Raw genomic sequence first — 21,633 nt, 5'->3', positions numbered from 1 at the left:
GATTGATTCTAGAAGCCACAAGGAAAGTAGCTCATATTTCATAATCGATGATTTATGATCAACAATAGTATGTACCTTGTAACTATGACCTTATGTGAAGCAACTTATCATTTGAGGGGAGAAGTTTTTAAGTAGAAACTTCTCGACTAGATTTTGTTGTTGAAACAAAAAAGTTGATTAGAGATTTCATTTACTCGTAGAGGAATTATAGGGTATTGATTAGGTACCTGTCAAACTTGTAATTTCTATCGTTGAAAGATATAACGAAATTAAAGTATGGGATCAAAGTAATAAGAGATAAGTTGGATATAAAGTAATGAAATCAAAGTATATACATTTGGTAGACGTTTTCACGATGAGACCATTGAAAAACAATACCTACTACTATAGTCAAACAAATTGTCCAAATTGTCCTTTTTTTTTTATACTAGAATTTCTTATTTGCTTGTTTGATACTTAATAGAATTTGAAATCTATCCTATATATATATAGCTAAATCTAAATAAAACAATGCTTTTAATTTTTTAAAAGGTGTTTACAACAATAATTGAAAAATATACAATCTTTTCTATAATGAAAGGCGAGGAATATAAAGATTGCATCAAACAAGAAATAGATAATTAGAATGAGGAGTTTTGTACTAAAATAATATTGTTTTTAATATAGATTGGACTCGAAGGATTTGTTTGGCAATTGATTTTTAGAACAATTTTATGTTCTATAGAGGTAAAAAAAAAAAAAAAAAAAAAAAAAAACCAAAGTAAAAAAGCACGTTTGATAATAAGAAAGAAATTGTTTTCTATTTTTTGTTTTTAAGAATAAAAAATAAAGTATTTTTAGAGAATATCTTTTAGTTATTTTTTTATTGTTTTCAATTATTTTTTTAGAGTTGTTTAACAAAATAATTATATAAACATGTAGAATGATTAAAAATAAAGCATGAGATATAAAAATTATTTTTAAAATATATTAAAAATAAATTAAAAACATTTCATGTTTTTAAACAAACTTTTGTTTTATAAAACAACATAAAATAATTTTAAAAAACTATTCTAAAAAATTGCTAAAACAGTTACAAAACAAGAACTAAAATAACTCTTGATTTAATTTGTTTCATACATACTGTTATAAAAAATAATTTTCTAATTTCAAAATTAAAAAAGATGGAGAATATGTTTGACAATTAGAAAAAAGTATTTTATTTTTGTGCTTAAATAGAAAATATGGTTTTTTATTTTTCAGACAACACATTTTAATTGTTTATACATTTAAAAAAAAAAAATTATAAAAACTTGTAAAATACTAAAATGATTAAAAAAAAGTACTAAACATTTTTTAAAAATTAAAAACATCCTAAAAACATTTCATGTTCTTAAACAAATATTTATTTTATAAAAACATCATATCACAATTTTAAAAAATTATTTTTAAAAATAGTTATCTGAACTCATTTTTAGAATTAAAATGCTTTTGCCACAATGGATGTCCACGTGATCATATCACATTAATGTGCTTTTTTTTTTTTTGGGAAAAACAAAAACATGTTATGTTGAGTGAAAACTATACAAAGAGCACATGGATGTGGAGTGACTCGTGAGACACATGAACAAAAAAAAGGGTGTAATGGGGTGACAAAACCACCCAACAAAAGAGACCATAGAGGCCTTAGTGCTTTCCTAAAGGCACCGCCCACCAGGCACCACCCTCCATTTAAATCAATTTCCATCACCTTCCATCTGCTTCCTTCCCATTGGCTCCTTTCCCCACTATTCATTAGTCCCAATCACATTTCTAATCAACCTCATCCCCTTCATATTTTTTTTGTCATATTCCATAACCCTTTCTCAATTTATGAATTTCACGTAAACCCTAATCCTTGACTTTGTGACAACCTCATCATTTTTCCTTTTCTCATTCATGTTTCTCTGTTGAAGTGGCTTTAGATTTGGAGTACCACCTAAATTTTCGAATTAAAGCCATGTCTGGCATCTGGTTTTTAATGCAGATGTAGAGAAATAATTTTTGAAAATAAGAAAAAAAAAAGTTTGTTTAGGACTATTTAGTACCAAGAATAGGTTTTTGTTCTTGAAAAAACAAAAAAAAGAAACAAAAATCATAACATAACATACGTTTGACAATAAAAAATTATTTTTTATTTTTTATTATTAAGAAAAAATAGAGTATTTTTAAATAATATTTTTAATTATTTTTCATTGTTTTTATTTTTATTTTTTAAGGGTTATTTTATTATTATTATTATTATTTTTCAATTTTTTTTTCTCTAAAAAATATAAATTATTATGGAAAATAGTTACAAACTCTTCGACAACTAAATGGAACCTTAATTTTAGCTACGTGTGTATAATCCATCATTCATCACTTAGATGAATTTGGAATGTAATGAAAATTTGCAAGCATCTATGCGGCAAATATAGGGGGAGTAGGAGTGGGAATGTGATAAGTGGAAGTGCGAGCAACTGGAACACTCCATGCACTTCCAAAACTCTTCCCCACAGCATCTCCTCCACTCAAGATACCCATCTGCCTAACCCTCTTTCTTTCTCCTTCTAACCCCATTTTTTTTCTCTCTCTAATTCTTCCTCGACTTCAACGCTCCTTTCCTCTTCTAAACTTCGATGATTTTTGCCTGAAATTACAAAATTTACTCCTTAATTTTCTCTGTTTCTGCTTCCTAATGTCTTCTTCTATTCTTTTTCCTGCTGCTGGAAGCAGGGCTGGGTTCCGGGGCGACACTGTCGGGCTCTTTTTGTCCGGTGGCCGGCGTCCGATGCCGTCTCAGTTGAAGGGTCAGAGGCTTTTTGTTCGGTCTTCTTTGGACTCAGACGTGTCTGACATGAGCGTTAATGGTATACTTTCGGTTTTGTCATTGATTTTTGTTTTTGATTGATTGTTGTGTTTTGGATAGGGGTTGTTCGGATGGTGTTATAATCTGGGTGTTTGGGGTTTTGGATGAGTTCGTTTGTGTGAATTTGATGGAAATTATGGTGATTTTGTTGTGAATTTGGAGAATTTATGATGGGTTAGAGAGAGAAAGACTTCATTGGGCGTTGTGGGTGAAGATATGGTGGTTTTCATGACTCTTTTGGTTGCTGAGAAAATGAAGGAAAAGACAAGAAAGTAGAACTTAGAATGTTACCTTTGTGTTATTTGATTTCCGAATTGGGTCTCAATAATGGAAAATTGAAGATTCAAAAATTAAATTTCTTTGAGTTTCCCACATTTTCGCCGCAACCAATTGGAGTGTACTCTCGGGATGTAAAAGATTAATGTCCTCCATGAAGGCATTTAAAGAGAATGAACTAGAAGAAGCTTCATACTATCTTTCACACCCAGAACAGTTTTACAATATCTTTCATACATGCTTGGTAGTCCCATGGAAATTGGATTGGTCCATTGTCATTTACAGAACATCAACTCTACTGTCTTTGTCAAGGGACCATAAAAGAAAAGCGCATCCATCTCACAATACTATCAATTCAGGAAATCTCAAAGTTGATAACATACCAACATTTTAGCAGTGCATTCCATTTTCTTTATTGTCCCGTTCATGGTGGTGGATTTAGCCCTCGAATAATATGTAGCACAATGAGCCATTCAAATACCATGGAACTCCGGACTGTACCATTTAGATCATGGGGAAATCAATTGGTTTGACAGGATGGAAAGCACTTAATTATGCAATTGTGTTGTGAAATGGGATATCTTTATTTTTGTTCGACATCATTGAGACCTTGAAATCATTTTATGTTTAGCTGTATCTTTTTCTATTATCATTATTTTTAATTTTTAATTTTTAATTTTTGTACCTTTTTCCTTTCAATGTAAGTTTGAAATTTAGCAGCTCTGAGGTGTTATTATTCGATTTGCGATTCTTAAATGGATGTTTGCTTGCCAGCTCCAAAAGGGTTGTTTCCACCAGAACCTGAACACTATAGGGGACCAAAGCTCAAGGTGGCTATCATTGGAGCTGGGCTTGCAGGCATGTCAACTGCAGTGGAGCTTTTGGATCAAGGCCACGAGGTTTGGATTATATATGTAAAGATATGTTGGATGTATCTTTGGCATTTATCATACTTTCAAACAAAACATGAATTAGTTTTTCAGCTAAGTTTGTTTCAAAATGGAATTCCCTTGGATGATTTTAATTTTGGCTTTGCTGATTTTCCATCAGGAGAAAATTGGTTTATAAATGGTTTGGTTTGTTCAGGTAGATATATATGAGTCAAGGTCTTTCATTGGTGGAAAAGTGGGCTCTTTTGTTGATAGACGTGGAAATCACATTGAAATGGGACTGCACGTGTTCTTTGGTTGCTACAACAATCTCTTTCGTTTGATGAAAAAGGTGAAAAGCACTTGCTTGGTTTTAGTGCTATGAAATATTAGTTATTATGTTTCTTTGTATTCTGTACAAGTGAAAATTAACTAGAAAGAAGGAATTTTCTTGCCTTGCATGAGAAACATGACATGTGAAAATGAGGAATATCAGTATCCATTGTCAGGTCATGGCTGTTTATTTATGGGAATAAATAATCTAACAGTGCTGCCCTTTTATATTGCCATTCTCAGTTCATTTGTTGTGCCTTTTAACAAGTCAGGTTGGTTGTATCTAGGTAACCATTGGATTGATTAACCATTGTTATGCAAGGAACTGATTTGACGAATGAGTCTTAAGTTCTATACTGATGTGTCAATCCCTTAATGTAGTGCTTTCATCACATCTTTGCTGATGCACAGTTCCTCACTCGTATTGTCCTTGCTGCTTAGGAAACTGTAGACATGCTTTTGGATTTAGAGAGGAAGAATGTGGTTCTTCATTCTACTAGGTTCTTCTAATAGCTTGATCTTTTACTAGGGGAGTTGTTATATGTACCATTCCATATGACTCATCTTCGGATGACAATGGCATTATCAAAGTTGTGGTTAAACCTAAAGTTGGTGCTTAATTAACAAAGGGTTGTATGTTGAATCTTATGCTTTCTGCTTGGGAAGAATTGTTTTTCCTTTTCTTTTTCTTTCTGGTTGAAAAAGATTTTTTTTTCGATGACCAAAATAGATATATTTATTAGTAAGTGCCCCTGCTGGTTTTCTGTAAGAGCATTAAGAAACTTTATAGCTTTGCATCAAAACAATTTAATGAATTGAATGTGGAATCGCTGATTCTTCTGTCATGCAGGCCCACTATTTTATATGGCATCTGACTGTTTTCCTTGGATATCTGCATAAACCTAGGTGGGTGCAGATAAAAATTTACTTGTGAAGGATCATACTCACACGTTCGTAAACAAAGGGGGTCAAATTGGTGGTATGGTTCATGTTTTATTTCATTTATTTGAATTTCGCCTTGCAGTGTGTTACTAATTTGTTTTTATTTTCACTGAAAACTGATTTGGAATTATTTATTACTTCTCTTCCCCCCCCACCCTCTCCCTCTCTCTCTTCTCTCTCTTTTGCTCTCTCTCTCTCCCTCTATCGCTTTTCTTCTTTTTATTTTTCTTTTGTCTGAAGTTGTTTTTGCCTGAATATCAGTTACATAAAACATTCCATCTCAAAGAATATTCTACATATGTAACTTGATTTCCCACTGCAGAGCTTGATTTTCGGTTTCCAGTTGGTGCACCATTACATGGAATTCGTGCATTTTTGGCTACAAATCAGCTTGAGGTAATGTGCACATTGCCTGTTGAACCTGCATTCTGGATATCTTCATGTTAGTCTATGAGAGCACCTCAAAGAATATTCTACATATTTTCTTATTTATTTTACCTTTGCTGTATTGGAAACTCTGCATTTTGATACTGATGCCTGTGTTGATGTTCATTTCTCTTGAGCTTGTCGTGTCAACCCCCTTGTATCTGTGTTGGACATTAACATCCATGCAGTAGTGTGCTAGTGGTAGCAAGAGGTAGTGGTAATGGTGACAGTGACTAGTAGTAGTACTGCAATTAGTAGTGGCAAGTAGGCAATGGGGCACTTCACGTCCCTTGGTTAGGCTAACTGTTGAACTGAGCCAAGTTCATTCAGGTGTCAAATTACTAAAAGCTTTTGTACCTTTTGCAGCCACAATTTCTAACAGGGTTTTAAAGTCATTTGAACTTGCATAGGCTAGTCTGTTATCTAGATAGAAATGGTTCAACTTGGAGTCTTAAGTATAAAAACCTTAGCCACAAGATTTGCGCATGGTTGACGTCTCTCTTTAAAAGGGGGGAGAATTGACTAAGAGAAAGAGAGAGCCTTGGAGGTATGATGGGTGGCTTCACCAAATTCAAGCTGCTGCTTGCAATTTGGATTGTTCCTTCTCTTGGTCTACTTGTTTAGTGAATCATGTTGCTGATCATTTAGCAAAACATGGAGCTAAGTGTCTGGTTTCTTTTGTAGGAGATTTCTTACCCCCTTGAGGAGTGTAGAGTTGGTTTAACCTATACAAGTTCATGTTATATTCATGAGATGTATAGCTAGCTATTTTTCCTACTTGAGAAGTTCACCCTCTTTCTTCATTTAATCAAATTTTGCATATTTTTGGAAGAATTTCTCATCATTTGTACTTGAATTCATATTAATTAATTAGTTTGTTTTTAATAAAAAAACTTTTAGTCATGGCTTCTACTTGATAAAACTGCTGTCTACTTGTCCATTTTAGTAGTGACCTAAAGTTCAACATGAAGTCAAAGTATAAAGCTCTCTGTCCCTATACGTGATGTTTTGGTCTTAAAGTTCCTTACGGATTAGTTCCATTCTAGGGGGACTCAAACTGTATTTATACATTTATTGAGTGTCTTTGTTATGGTGAAGGAGATTTGCTTTGTTTAAAAGCATTTCGTGCACTTTTTGTAGCAAGTGGTAAGAGCCAAAAAGCTTGTTGGAGAATGAACTTGGGAGTATTGATAAAATAAAAATAAAAAAATAAAAAAATTCAGAGGAAAGTAGAAAAATATGGCCTTTCATTTGAAGTAAAATTTTATTTCTTTGAAAGAAAATTTTTTGCTCTTACCTTGCATCACTATTGTCATCATTAATTCATCACCATTACCATCCTTACACCACTACTGCTGTTAACCCCACCAAGAAAACAAGATAACTATGCTGATTCTGTTACCATGCCATTACTTAAATGTTACTAGATTTCTAGAGCTAGAAATCTGGAGGGTTTGGTTGTGTGCAATCTAAACTGGCCTTGCTTATAATTGAGTTTGAAATTTTCTTCCCAATCCCTACCCTCTTGGGTCCACGTCAGTGTGCCAGTTCAAGCAGAAAATTATAATCTTTTTCCAACTAAATTATATTTAAAAATAAAAAATATTGAAAACAGTAAAATAGGATTAATTATAGATTCACAAAAATATAAATTATTTAAAATTGCCTAGTTAACATAATTGGGTTAAGTTCTTACCTATCAAAAAAAAATAAAATTAATTGGGTTAAGTTCTCGTCGGTAGTCCTGTGAATTGCACCCAGCAGAATCTGTTTATGATTGGCGCAGGCTTGGGTTGATTTAATGGTTTTTGATTGCATGAAATCTCCACTTGACCTCCCTTATTTCAGGTTGTTTGGAAGGTCAAGGTTGGGAATTACTATCCCCATGCTTAACCATCATTACGACCACCGGCTTAGTTGGCATTAGACAACATAAAACTTCATTTCTGCCTCCAATAATGTTATCGCCTTTCCAATTGTTGGCATCACCTCTAACACTACTTCCTGCTGTCTCCATCAATGCTACTGGCTGTTATATCACTAGTTTACTGCCGTCATCTGCAATGCAGGTGCAGGTGCATCCACTACCTTGCAGCTACCATGACAAGTGTCAGTATCAATGCATACAAACATGTCTCCCAATTTTTAGTGGAACAATTTTTTTTATCAGAAGTGGAACAATTTCTTTTGCATTCCAGTTTCTAGCTGACACACTTTTGAACTTCTGATTTGCATCAAAGCAAAGGGAAAGATGGTGGTTTTTATCTTCATAGGACTCATTAGTATTTTAAAAACGCAGAATCAAATATTACATATGTCTTGCTCTTTTGGAATTTGAGTTTAATTATTTCTCTTGCATGTTGTTCAAGTGCAGACTTATGATAAGGCAAGAAATGCTTTGGCTCTTGCCCTTAGTCCAGTTGTTCGGGCTCTTATTGATCCAGATGGAGCAATGAGGGACATACGAAATTTGGATAGTGTAAGAATGATAACTTTTATCTCAGGTCTTTGGATAAGCTCCTTTGTGTTTTTTGTTGGGAGAAGTTTATCCTTTTCTGTTCATCCCACTTCCCAATTACACTGTCTTTGGAGGTTATGGCCCAACTAAATAGTTATCCCAGTCTACTTTATGTACATGTGATGTGGTTATCTGGTTATGAACCTTATGTAATTGTTGTCTTACTTAAAATCTCATTTGTTTTATACAGATAAGCTTCTCTGATTGGTTCCTGTCCAAAGGTGGGACACGCATGAGCATCCAGAGAATGTGGGATCCTGTTGCTTATGCCCTCGGGTTTATTGACTGTGATAATATCAGTGCTCGTTGTATGCTCACTATATTCTCATTGTTTGCCACTAAGACAGAAGCTTCCCTACTGCGCATGCTTAAAGGTTCTCCAGATGTATACTTGAGTGGCCCCATCAGACAGTATATCACAGATAAAGGGGGCAGGTACGAACGTGAATGTGGAAACTTTAAATGAACATGATGTGATTATATTTCATTATTGGTTGTGCCCTTGAGGTTTGGCTCAAGTGGTAAAGGGATGGGGAGGGTTTGCGTGAGTTTCTAGATTTAAGTCCCAATGGGGACAAAAATTTACCTATTAAAAAAATTATGTCATTATTGGTTGTTCCTTCCCCTCCCCAACCCCATTCATCCAGAATATTTATTGATTACTTCTCCATTTGAAATCCCTTTATATGCTTTGACAGGTTCCATCTTAGGTGGGGATGCAGAAAAGTACTTTATGATAGATCTGCAGATGGAGAAACATATGTCACTGGACTTGCAATGTCTAGGGTAAGTGCTTCCATTGCTGCTCCTTTTTAATTTTGTAAGCGCTAGAAGTCATGCTTTCAGTGAAATGTCATTAAAAATTTGTACATCTTAACACCAGCTTAACTGTTCTGATGTTGAATAAAATTCTGAATCAACTGTTTGATCTTCATAGCATTTGGCACTATTTATGATGTGGGACAACTCTTAGAGTACCTGGCTACAATTAAATATTGTTGTCTTATGACTTTGATTTTTGGGGTTTGCTATAGGGAGGGTGGAATTAAGGTTTGTGGATGGAATGAGGGTTAGGTTGGCTATGGTTTAAGGTGCTTTATAGGATGAAATTAAGAGGAGAAGCTTGCTTAAATTCATGAACTGTAAGGGAATTTTGGGATTTTAGTGTCAAGGTAATGGGGATAAAAGTGGAGTTACAGTTTTAAGGGATGGAGCTTTGGGAATAAAATTTGGGTTAAGGGACAGCTGGCTGTTGATTATGACAGTGTGCAAAGCCACACAGAAAGTATATTAAAGAAGAAAAATAGACAAATCCTTTGACTAATTAAGACCTTCTAAGAGGAGATTTTCAACTTAAGTAGTTTCCACCTCTTGTGGGCAGCATGAAGTTTAATTTTGATGGATGTTCCTTGGGTCATCCAAGACTGTTTGGGATTGGAGGAGTGTTGATGAGAATCAACAAGTCAAGGATCCATTGCATGTTCTAGTTGGGCCTATTACTAAAGCAAGATCCAAGAAGATCAAAGAAGCACGTAATGGGCTAATTCAAGAGATTTGGGCTGATTCTAACACAGGACATTCCAAGCTTGGCCCAAAGGAAGATGAAGGTGTAATAAATTTAATCCAAGCTATTGAGGGCTAATCTGTCAGTTCACATCAAGTGTTTAGTGATCAACATGGTACAGTATTTATAGCATTTTCCAAACTGGTGGTAGAGCTATTGAGGCAGAGATTTAAGCTCTTTTAGTGGAACTAATGCAAGCTTTGAGATTTTCAGATTTATTGGTTGAGGGTGACTTTGCAATTGTCATTTCACGAGTGTTGGATAGGAAAAAAGGTCTATGAATGTACGATGTGTGGATCTGGCAAAAAGATCAAACAAACTTGCAAAGGAGTATAACTTTATAAAACCATCACTATTTTCTACTAACTTCAACATTGGTCCACTAGCGTGGCCAACCTAGGATTTTTGCCCTTTTATTTTTCTGCTATTGAAAAGTTTTAAGGCGGCTGATCCCATCAATCTGTGTGTGTGAGTGTATTTTCTTTTGTAGTAAATTATCACTTTTAGTATATGCACATGTGAGTCAGGTACAGATTGTAAAGCTAAGGATGCCTAAGCAAAGTAATTAAAATTAGCTCAAGTTTACATATTTTTTGTTAAAGTAATCATTCAATTCCTTAGTCGATGAACTTCTGGTTGACTTGTTTGGGAACAAAATTCTGATTCTGTACTATTGAAAGATGTATGTATTTGTACGTGCATTATAAAACACAAATTATTTTCATGTCATAAATGCATGTCAAATTCAAAACTCGAACAATTTTATGTTATTGTAGTGAAAAATGGGTTGTGAGAAAATATTTTTTCATAAGAGATTCTAAGACTCGTAGCATTTCCTTTATTTTTTCTTTTGGTTGGAGAGGGGGCCATTTGTTCTTAATTGAAACCATTATGATTATTTAATAATCGTGGCTAATGTATGGACGGGTGGGGGTTAGTTTGATCATTTTCTTTGGGGACAAAGCCCAACACTTTTTTTCTTTTTATTTCTCAGGCTACTAATAAGAAGATTGTGAGAGCAGATGCTTATGTTGCAGGTTTGTTAATAACGTTTCTTCAATTCTTCTTTGTTCCTTTTCCCCCCCTTTTTAAGGTTGCTTAACCTCTAATGCATTAACTTCCATTTGACTACAGCTTGTGATGTTCCTGGAATCAAAAGATTAGTTCCGGCACAATGGAGGGACTGGGAATTTTTTGATAATATTTATAAACTAGTTGGGGTGCCAGTTGTCACAGTGCAACTTAGATACAATGGCTGGGTCACAGAGTTACAGGATCTAGAACGGTCAAGGTGATCCTCTCATCTAAAGTGTAGTCACTGGCTTATGAAATTGAATGCTCTTGCCTTAGCTTTGAAGAGCAAGGATTAAGATTTCCTTTTGTTTGTACCTTATGTGGCTAATTGTTAAGAATTTTATATTCCTGTTCTTCATTAATCCTTTGCAAGTTGGTTACTGAAAATTCCACATTGGGACTGGTAGGCAATTGAGAAAAGCTGCAGGGTTGGATAATCTCCTTTACACCCCAGACGCAGACTTCTCTTGCTTTGCCGATCTAGCACTTTCATCTCCAGAAGATTACTACATTGAGGGACAAGGTTCATTGCTCCAGTAAGCGAAATTTTCTTCTTGTTTGTTTTATTACTACTGTTTTTATCATTAATACTCTTGATTTTAATGTGTTTCTATTTTGAGATAATACAAAACAACCAACACATGTTCTCCTTAATAGAGTAATTGATGACTTTACTGGAAGCGTTCTGTCTGTTACTTATACCATACCAGATTCTTCTTCACTATAGGGCTCTCTTTAGTTCTTATGCCTAGTTTATTATGCCAAAATTCTCTTAGATTTACTAGGTGTATGCATGGCGAAATACTTCCTTTGTTGGGTAAAATTGCATGAATCCTGTATGTTACATGAGATCCACTGTTTAGTTCTGGGACCATTAGCATCATTAGCATTGTCATTATTGCGACCACCATTATTATTATTGTGGTTTGTGTTCTTGTTGGATCCTATGATCTCTTGGGTTAATGCTATTTATGAATTGATTTAGCTCCTATAACAAGTATATCTTCTGAGTCATTGTAAATACGTAGTGGGAAGTATGCCAACTGGAAGGAAGACCAGTGACTTCAATCTCAATTCCTGGAATCCACTAGGGCTCCTTGAATCCACAAAGAAGATTGAAGAGGATATCTAGAAATCTTATTAATCAAAAGAATAAGGTTCATATAATCTTTCTATTACGTCTGTATCTTCTATGATGCTGGACAGGAAACGTAGAAATTCTACTTAAACTGATTCCCAGTTCTGAAATTTAACTTAGAAATTAATTCTATCAGATCTTTGACACTTACAAGCTTAGTTCATAGAATCTATAAAAGCAATTTGATACCTTCTAGAAAAGCCTGATATTCCTTCTATCTGCCTTCAATTAATTTATCAATTTAGTAATTAAAATCAAATTGTATTTTTCGAGCTCAACAAAATGAAAACTCTCTACCTCCTCTTTAATTGGAATATTAGTCAACAAATCAACAAGTCCTGACTTATATTCTTTAATTTCTTCATGAATTTCTTGTTCTATATCATCTTGATATCCAAGTCTTCATCATCGCACTCAGAGTTCTGGTCATAATCCGATTCAACATCCATTTCATCTTCAAAATTGGACTTGTCCATTAATGTTATAAATTAGTGATAACAGAAGGGTGGGTAATTTCAAATTTCATTGCATTTTCTTATTGTAAAAGAAATAATGGTGCTTTTCTTTGTTCTATTTTTTGTAGTATTGGCTGGTTTTTATGGTTGAAAACACCCCATATTAGCCTTTAACTGCTGTAATAGGCTATTTCTCTCTCAATTCAGAATCCTTATACATTTCTCAACCTCAGACATGAAACTGGCTACAATAATTGACCCTGCTTCTCATGAACAGGAATGTGATGAGAATAGGTGTACCATGAGCCTAGCCATCATCTTCATAATCCTAAAAATTAGCCCTGAAAGTATCTGGTTCCCCACAATCAATTTCATGGAGAGTTTGGAACAACAGAAATTTACTAAACTGGTAACAACTGCAAAATTTCTGGAAAGAACTACTTAAGCTAACCTTAAACTTACTCTAAATAAACTCAGGAATTCACTCTGTCCCACTTTGACACATGGAAGCTGATCTATGAACATCATAAACTCTAGAAGTAATTGAAACCTTCACATGCTTCCATACCCACCCACCCACCACCACCACCACCACCACCACCATATGAGCATCTTGACCTTTGTTCCCAATAAAAAGAAATCTTGATCTAACTCAAAATATTTGTTGACATGAGGATTTTGTGTTGATACTATTCATCTTTTAAAGCCCTATTTAGGCAAGCTTCTTTAATGTGTTTAAAGATCAAACACAACTTTTAAGCATGTTTGCATCAAACTCTCCAATATGATTTATCTATGTTTCTCAATGTGATTTATCTATGTTTTGGAAAAGTAGGGGGAGTCATATTTTTCCTCAAACATGGGCAGCATATTTTTATTTGATTAAACTTTTAGAAGTATCAAATTTATTTTTAGTTTTTTAATAAAAACATGTATCTCAGACATAAAATCAAATGCAAAGGAAAAAATAATTACTTCTGCTTCTATTTTTTCTATTGCTAAAAGTAGAAGTTCAAAGCTATCCCAAGCAGACCCTAATTCCTTATTCTTCATAGTCTCCCTTCTGCCGTTGCATATACTTCAATATCCCAACTGAACTTCTTTATCATTTTATTAGATGTATCTTTTACTAGTTTATTGCTTTTGATATTTATTTTATTTTTGCATTCATTCCAAGAAAAATCTATTATTTCACATTTTCTTCAATATGTTCACCATTTATTAGAGGCTAAGTATATACATTAAATTGGAGACAGTAATAACTGATAGATCGCATGTGTTGGCTTGCTTACATGCTACTGTTGCAGTCATCTTCATCTGATTTATATGCTTAGCATACTGCAGTGAGCTCTTTATAAGTTTTATGTGGCATACTATTGAACTCCCTCAAACTTCTTAAAGATTTTCTGTACTTAAACGCCTTTTTTTTCCCTTTCGGGGTTGGTAATTTTTCGATGTGAATGCTTTTTATCTGACGTAAAAATTCAAACCTTGTAAACCCTGACTTGGTGTTTTAGTTTCAAACTTCCCTAAAACTAGCACAAAACAACTTCCCTGATTACCAAATTTTATCTAAGTTGAACTGGAGAGCCACTGCATGTGTGTTGGTCCAGAGCGAATATTTTTTTATTCGATTGGCATTAATTGTACTCTTATGTTTAATTTTTTCACTAAAACAATTTCATCTTTCAGATGTGTGCTTACACCGGGTGATCCCTACATGCCTTTACCAAATGCTGAAATCATAAACAGAGTTGCAAAGCAGGTAAATGATGTCATAGAATGGCCTTCATTTCTTAAATATCTTCATTGGCACTTGGAAAAGTAAGCATGTGCTTTTGTTTATATTCTTTATCATGGTCCTGCTCCCCACATGTTTTAGAAAAATAATATGAGGACATACTTAGCTTTAAAATATTACCTAGTCCTAGGAAAACAACTTTTGTGTGTTTTGCCTAAATGCATGCGACAATGCTTATGGTCATGCATTTGGTTTTCATTACAGTTATCAAGAAAGGTGGAAACAACTTCCTCCTAATTTTATAAGAAAAAGTGTAATTATTATATAGTTGGAAAAGTGGCATATTTCGAGAGAGAAAAAAAAGACGTTAATTGAAGAAATTTTTTCTCAATCTGAGGACCTATTACCTGCTTCTTTAGTGAACTAATAATCTGACTACAAATTCTTTACCAAAAAATGACTTGGATAAACAAACAGAGGTTTGAAGGATAGTCAGTTTCATCTAACTTACTGCCCACAATGTTTTCTTCATATCCTATTATTTGATTATGAGGAGTTCTTGGCTCCGCCTTATGGAAAAGGGTCCATCTGGAGCAGGCACGTTTGCTTCATCATAGCAGTTAGCATTAATTTGATGTAAGACAATTATTGTAGTTTGCAATGGCTCTTGACTAAGTTAAATCACCAAACCTGATATTGTCAGCAGACGATGGAACTGTTGCATACAGGTTGGACTCATCCTGATGATTGTTGCATCATTCTAATTTGCTCCATCTTAGTTGCATGTTTTCAGTCAAACAACAAACAAATATAATCATTCTTTTTTCTTTTTTCTTTTTTTTTTTCTCTTCCTTTTCAGGTTTTGGTTTTATTCCCATCCTCCCAAGGTTTAGAAGTTACTTGGTCATCTGTTGTCAAAATCGGCCAATCCCTATATCGTGAGGGACCTGGTAAAGATCCATTTAGACCAGATCAAAAGACACCGGTTAAGAATTTCTTCCTTGCTGGCTCATACACAAAACAGGTAATTTTTGCCTTAACTTCATCCACTCACTGATAATACTGTTTGGTTACCAAACTGTCCTGCATTTCCACCAGCATTTAATTTGAAAAGAAAAATGACATAATGGATTAATATACATTCTTAATAAGCTAGTTGGGTGGCTTTCTCATTCACAATTCATCATTGGGACATGTGTTTGGGCTTGTACAGGATTACATTGACAGTATGGAAGGAGCAACCCTGTCAGGCAGGCAAACTTCAGCCTATATTTGCGACGCGGGGGAAGAATTAGCAGCACTGCAGAAAAAGCTTGGTGCCTTGGATTCTCAAGAGTTCACGAATGCTGCTAATACCACAGATGAGTTGAGTCTTGTCTGACACCTCACACCTTCATTTCTCAAGCATGAAAGCAGCCTGCCTTGGGGTGCTGACAGAAGTGGTTGTGACAGCAGTATGTTTAGGTGATGTATGTAATTTAATTAAACCATGTAAAGACTTGACATTTAGCAAGAGATCAACATGTTCATTCTCATATATACACATCAATCATTTATGGTTGATCTTAGTTGCAGCTTATCTGCAGACATGAAGGAATAATTATCAAAATATTCATGAAAAAGTCAAAATCTCAAATAATTTTCACATTTTTTTCTGAATTTATTTTGACCTTTTCAGGTGTCTGTGAGTTAATAGTCTAAATGCATGGAGTTTTCTTAACCATAAACAATAAGGAAATGCTAATAGGACCAAATGTTGACCAAATCTGAACCTCAAGCCCTCAACTACCTTTCCAATTTTAGCCAATTCATGCATGTGTAAATGCAATAGCCCCTCACCCACCCACACAAGACACACACAACCACGGAGGGAGAGAGAGAGAGAGAGAGAGATGGCAGCACAAAGAAGCCATGTGTTGCTGCTGTGCTGCCTTGTGATTCTTCTAGCAACCCATGAGGTTCAAGGGCTGTTTGAATGCTTAAATGGATGCCCCAGCAGATGCCAAAAGGAGTTTCATGAAACTCTCTACGTCTGCGCCATCTACTGTGGTATGAAATGTACTTGTAACAGTGGCGGTGTATGCGACTATATTGGTAAATTCAATACTCTATTCTTCTCCCATTTACAATTCCTACATCAGATAGATTTTGAGGTTCGTCATTCTTAACCAAGTTTATTGTGCTTTGCCTCTTTTCTTTCCCTTTCAAACAAAAGGTATGACGAATACAGCCCTCGACAGTGATAATCAAGATCAAGATCTCAAACTTCTTGCTGCGGCAAAGGCAAGAGCAGCAGCACAGCCATCACCAGTTTCAACCAAGGGGGTACACTAAGTAGTGCAGCCATGGATGTTTTGTGGAAGCTGGTGTGGAAACCAGAAAAAGGAGAAAAAAGACAGCCAACCACTTTATGCTCTTTTGCTTTTGCAGTTCTCTCACAGTGCCCCTCTTCTTCCTTCTCTTCTTTAAGCCGGGGATGCCTGTAGCTGGCCCTGCTTTTGGTTTCCATTTTCATGGGTGTGTCAAGATATTGTACTTGGAAATCTATAAAAAAAACTCTTGCAGTTCATGACTCTGCTTCTCACAATGACATAATGAAAATGTTGATCAAGGAACTCAAGAGGAGGGTTTCATTAAGAACTTTGCAGCTAATGCTTCTCAAATCTGATAAAAAAATGGTACGGCTACAATATGGAAATTTTTCAACCTGTTTTTTTTTGTTTCGAAATATTTCTTAAAAATAATTTTTATTTATCATGTTTTATTTTCAATCATTTTTCATATTTATATAATTAATTCTTAAAATATTGGGTAAGAAATAAATAAAAAAAAGTGAAAATAATTAAATTATATTCTAAAAACATCTCATCTTCAAAATCCATTCTTAAAAACTAAAATTATTTTTAAAAACAATTATCTCAGCCCATATTTGTCGCTAGTTGCTCAACTCTCATGCCTTATTTTCATTTAGTAACCTCATATTCAATAAAGGTAAACTTTACTCACCTCCATGATTTAAATATACTTAACCCGTTTAGCTATGTTTTTTAGAACTTGTTTTTAAAAATGGCTTTTTATTCTTTAATTTAAAAATAATTTTTAAAAGTAAGTCTCAAAAAATATAATCAAATGGGCCCATATTTTTCATTTGTTTTTAAAAATTGATGAAAATAATTCCTACTTGTTATCTATTTTACTTTATTTTTAAAAATTGTTTTTATAAAACAACTATTAAATAGTGTTAGAAAATTTTAAAAACAGTTCTCTATTTTTTTAAAATAGAAAACCATTTTTAAATTACACGACTAAATAGACCCTTAACTATTGTGAGTTTTGAATTTTATCAAATCACATTTATTTTAAATTAAAAGGAAATAAGTAAAAATAATAAATGAGTCCGAAATTTGATGAAATTTCAATTTATATATTTTATATCAAATTAAGCCTAGTGTTTAATAACGGCTTTATCTAAAGTTTTAAACTTATTTCCATCACATCGTATACACTGGCGACAAAAACATACCATATGATAAAATTGCCCTAAAACATTTCATATCCCATAAATATGAACCATATAAATATTTTTCTAATACCAAACACTGAGGTCACATTTGGATTCTGTATAGTCTTAAAAGAAGAGAGTAAAAAATTAGAAATTTAATTTTTTTTTTAGTTCGTGCGTGGAATCTATAAAGAAAAATCAAATATAAAACTTTTTTAGGGTTTAATACACTTTAACCCTTCAATCTACTAAGTGTTTTGCACATTATCTCCTCAAGTTTAAAATCGAATTGAGGGAAAGTGGGCTTTTAGATGATTGAATTTACAAATCTACTCTTATTCAGTCACATGCATAACACATAATATTTCCGTTCATTGAAACCAACACCATTAACATAAAAAAGTACAGTGCTAGTATTTAAAAAGCTTGAAGAGCAATTTATTCGGTTTTAAACTAGAGAGAGTAATGTGCAAAATACGCAATCAGTTGAGAGGATAAAGTGTGTTAAACTCAATTTTTAAAAAAATTATATAGAGCATAAATAAATTTAGTTAAGTATTTTTAAGAAAAACACATTGAATTTGAATTGGTTTTTATTTTCTTTTCTTTTATTTTTTTTCTTTTCTTCTATTTTTCTCCTTTATTTTCTTTCAATATTTTTTTTTTCAAATTTTCTATTTATTTCCCTCTACTTTTTAAATTTCATTCAAATTCACTTCAAAAATAAAACTCATTCTAAATGATGTTATTCTATGTATGAAATATTTGTAGAAATCTTGTATTTGGGTTATTCTTAAATGGACAAAAAGAGTTCATGTCCATTAATATTTATTAATACCCATCACCCCCCACCTGCAGGGAATGTGCCAAAAATCTTGATGAGACTCCCATACCATTACTAAGAATAAATAAATACAACTCACCTTAACAGAAGCAGAGAAGCAGAAAGCTCTTGAACCAACCAAAAGCTAACTGTTTCCCACCTGTTTTTTTCAAGATATTAGCCAACATTAGAACAACCAAATTAATATCTTCTAAATTCACCCAAATAGACAAATAACTGATACAAATACCTCTGGGGATCTCTTCTCTTTTCAGAGAGGAGATGGCAGACCGCAGGAGTATTGGGGTGCTGCTGTCCGGCCTTGTTATTCTTGTTGTGATCCATGGACTGCAGCCTCTATTTGACTGCTTCAAGGAATGCCCAGTCCCATTCTCGCCTGCGTTTCAAGCCTCATATTTCAACTGTGGCTTGAGATGTGCACACCTGTGGGTGCATACATTTTGGTGATATCATATTGTTATGGTGAAACCCCTGATCTTTAGCTAAAAAGGATGATTGCTGTTTGGAATTTACGAAATCTCATCTCATCGTGTTCTCAAGAGAAGTTCTCTAAGAAGTGGGCAAAAGGAGCTACCCATCACAAGGACCAACATCATCCCCAAGGCCACTGCCAATAAGATATTGTCCTGCCAGACAAAAACCTAAGTAGCATAGGGTTCCATGCAGCAGGGCAGGGGCACAAGAAAGAGAAGAAGATGGCCCCAAGCACTCTTCTGCTCTTCTTTGATGCACCCACCAAGCCCTGACTCCCATACAATTCTCCTATGTTCTCACTTTCCCTCCCTTTGTTTCTCTTTGTGCTAAATAAAGCCCTATATGAGACATGAGCACACGCATACAAGTCAATCATGTTCTATTTCATTTTGTGCCTTTCACCAATTGAGAGGGGGCATTCCTAATGCCAAGGAAGGAAAAATAAGTGCATGTAGACAAGTCAATCACTGATTAACGGACAAGGATACATATTCAAAACATGATATCTAGCCATAGCAGGCATCTCAATCACACTTGCCGATCCCAACCACAAGAAGGAAGATGCTTTCCAGACATCCAACATGCTTCTATGCCCACCATAGAATTCTAAGCAATGGAAACTTGAAAACTGGATGAGTGGATAAGAATGCTGACAAAATCAGCAAATTGCTGCATGATCCACTGTACTTTAAAAAAATTAATCCAATTTGCTTCAAATAAATTTGGATATGCAGTTCGTTCAACCAGATTGATGAATTGTTTCTAACATGTATTGGATACTCTTAACCGGGCTTGCATGACATATGCAGCCCCTCCAAGCTTCATTTCCTTGTTGAGAAAATGCTGTAGCGCAATTCACTTTCTTGCATTTAAAGAAAACCAAACACAACACATTGTCAACAATGAGAACAAAGAATTATCACAATCAAAACCAGCAGCTTATTTATAGAGGCACAGAATAGTATGGTATGAACAATGAGAGAACATCAGGACACCACTTCATAATTCAAATACAAGCCATCAAGACACCACTTCATAATTAAATACAAGACAGTTTATTATGCATACTCGATTCTAACAACAACCCAGGGGAGCATTTGCAGGAATTGAGATCTACGAAGTGGCCATACTTCCTTGTGACAGACTCCTCCTTAGAACACTTCACTCTGTAACATGATAGTATCACATTCTATGAAAACATCAGCTATCAATTAAATATGAAAAGCTAAGTACAGAAGTCTTAATACTGATGCTGTTCAGAATGGGATTTGGGTGGGGAAGGGGAGGAGGAAAGGATTTGTTGCCTCAGAGAATTGATTCAGAAAATAACTCCCAATCAATCCCATTTTAGAAATTTGATGATTAATCATACCAAACCAAGGATTAAAACATTGGGACAGAGAAAGAAATCAATCAATTGAAACACAAAGTGTGGATATAAGAAATTTTATAGAGAAACATCCAGAATTAATATCAAAACAAGAAAAAATTGATCTGGAACTTCATTGATTGCTAAGACATACAATAATTCAGCATTTGCAGTCAGAAAATTATTCAAATACTACATAAACACTTCACACATAATATATCTATAAAAAAGACTACAAAAATTTTTGAGGTTGTATGATGGGTATCAAGATTATTACTTACCCTTTGATTCCTTCTCAGCAGCTTCTTTTGCAGTTGCAAGATCTTCATCAAAGAACATATCCCAATGCCCATCCCATTTGATGAAGAACTCTGTATCTTCATAGTACTTCACTCTATGAACATCCCCTGCAGGCGTATACAAGTAGTCCCCAACAATCAGGTCAAACCTCTCTTTCTTGGTCAAATTCCATACACTCTTCTTCCCTTTCATCACCACCAAATCGTGCCCAAACGTGTGGTGGTGCGCCGGCTCCACACTCCCGGCCTCAAATCTCACCACCGCCGACGTGGGGCTCTCCCTCAGTATCTTCATCGACCCTCCCGGAATTATATCAATCGGATTCAGTTCTCGGTTCTTCACCAGACAACAAATCGAACACGAATCCGAGGTTTTAGTCTTTTCGGATCCGATTTTGGACATTTCGGAGACTGAGTTATCGAGGAAGGATTCGATTTCTTTGGGCCAGGGTTTGAACTCGGAGGCGGGGCAGGGGGATTTGAAGGGAGTTTTGAGCCAAGTGTCGAGGATTTCGACAGCGGATTCAGGTGCGGTGGACATGCCAGAGACGGCCAGGACGTTGGAGTTGTTGATGGAACGGGCATTGAGGGCGTCGGCGGCAGAGAGGCAGGTAGCGGCGAAGACGCCTGGGAATTTGTTGGCGAACATGGCGACGCCAACGCCTGTGCCACAGGCGAGGAGGCCACGGGTGTCTTCGGGGGAGGAGCTGACGCGGCGGCCGATTTCGGCGGCGACGGAGTAGTAGGAGTCGGTGCCGACGTCTTCGACTTCGATGTTGAGGGACTTGAGGTGGGAGACTAGGGCTTCTTTGAGAGAGCAGCCGAAGGAGTCTGCCCCGGTGACGATTTTGAAGCGGTGAGGTTCGCCGTCTTCTGCCATGGCCAGCAAAGGTGTGATGACAGCCAGGAATGAGTTCGAGTGACTGTGTTTTGAGTTTGGCAC

General features: G+C 35.1%; 2 protein-coding genes across 7 annotated transcripts; one reads left to right on the top strand and one right to left on the bottom strand.

Moving 5' to 3' along the window:
* Positions 1 to 1,831: 1,831 nt before the first annotated feature.
* LOC100245154 (zeta-carotene desaturase, chloroplastic/chromoplastic) lies at positions 1,832 to 15,824 on the top strand. Its single transcript, XM_002277312.5, has 14 exons — positions 1,832 to 2,867; positions 3,917 to 4,041; positions 4,229 to 4,363; positions 5,251 to 5,323; positions 5,609 to 5,682; positions 8,087 to 8,191; positions 8,421 to 8,665; positions 8,929 to 9,016; positions 10,789 to 10,831; positions 10,929 to 11,085; positions 11,276 to 11,404; positions 14,154 to 14,226; positions 15,062 to 15,226; positions 15,416 to 15,824. The coding sequence occupies exons 1-14, from the start codon at positions 2,696 to 2,698 to the stop codon at positions 15,581 to 15,583; spliced, it is 1,752 nt and encodes a 583-aa protein (XP_002277348.2). The 5' UTR covers positions 1,832 to 2,695; the 3' UTR covers positions 15,584 to 15,824.
* LOC100250274 (DNA damage-repair/toleration protein DRT102) lies at positions 15,412 to 21,633 on the bottom strand. 6 transcript variants are annotated; one of them, XR_009467620.1, is made up of 3 exons: positions 20,673 to 21,633; positions 18,628 to 18,971; positions 15,412 to 16,697 (listed from the first exon to the last, which is right to left on the bottom strand). XR_009467620.1 is itself a non-coding variant. In XM_019225059.2 (2 exons), the coding sequence occupies exons 1-2, from the start codon at positions 21,568 to 21,570 to the stop codon at positions 18,946 to 18,948; spliced, it is 924 nt and encodes a 307-aa protein (XP_019080604.1). In that variant the 5' UTR covers positions 21,571 to 21,633; the 3' UTR covers positions 15,412 to 18,945. The 6 variants fall into 6 exon arrangements, 4 of the variants coding, with proteins under 4 accessions (XP_019080604.1, XP_003633653.1, XP_010659918.1 ...); XR_787457.3 differs by having other exon boundaries at positions 15,412 to 18,687; positions 18,778 to 18,971; XM_019225059.2 differs by having other exon boundaries at positions 15,412 to 18,971.

Source organism: Vitis vinifera, chromosome 14 (assembly GCF_030704535.1).
Source record: "Vitis vinifera cultivar Pinot Noir 40024 chromosome 14, ASM3070453v1".
NCBI classification, from domain to species: Eukaryota; Viridiplantae; Streptophyta; class Magnoliopsida; order Vitales; family Vitaceae; genus Vitis; species Vitis vinifera.
The sequence above is the reverse complement of the archived record's forward strand: the minus strand, read 5'-3'. Positions and strand labels throughout refer to the sequence as shown.

Bases quoted from the DNA above. Each gene is read 5' to 3' on its own strand.
- LOC100245154 (XM_002277312.5), top strand. From the start codon at position 2,696: ATGTCTTCTTCTATTCTTTTTCCTGCTGCTGGAAGCAGGGCTGGGTTC. The intron at 4,364-5,250 runs GTGAAAAGCACT...GCATAAACCTAG, and splicing joins TCTTTCGTTTGATGAAAAAG to GTGGGTGCAGATAAAAATTT. The intron at 5,683-8,086 runs GTAATGTGCACA...GTTCAAGTGCAG, and splicing joins TGGCTACAAATCAGCTTGAG to ACTTATGATAAGGCAAGAAA.
- LOC100250274 (XM_010661616.3), bottom strand. From the start codon at position 21,570: ATGGCAGAAGACGGCGAACCTCACCGCTTCAAAATCGTCACCGGGGCA. The intron at 19,881-20,672 runs GTAAGTAATAAT...AATGCAAGAAAG, and splicing joins TGCTGAGAAGGAATCAAAGG to TGAATTGCGCTACAGCATTT.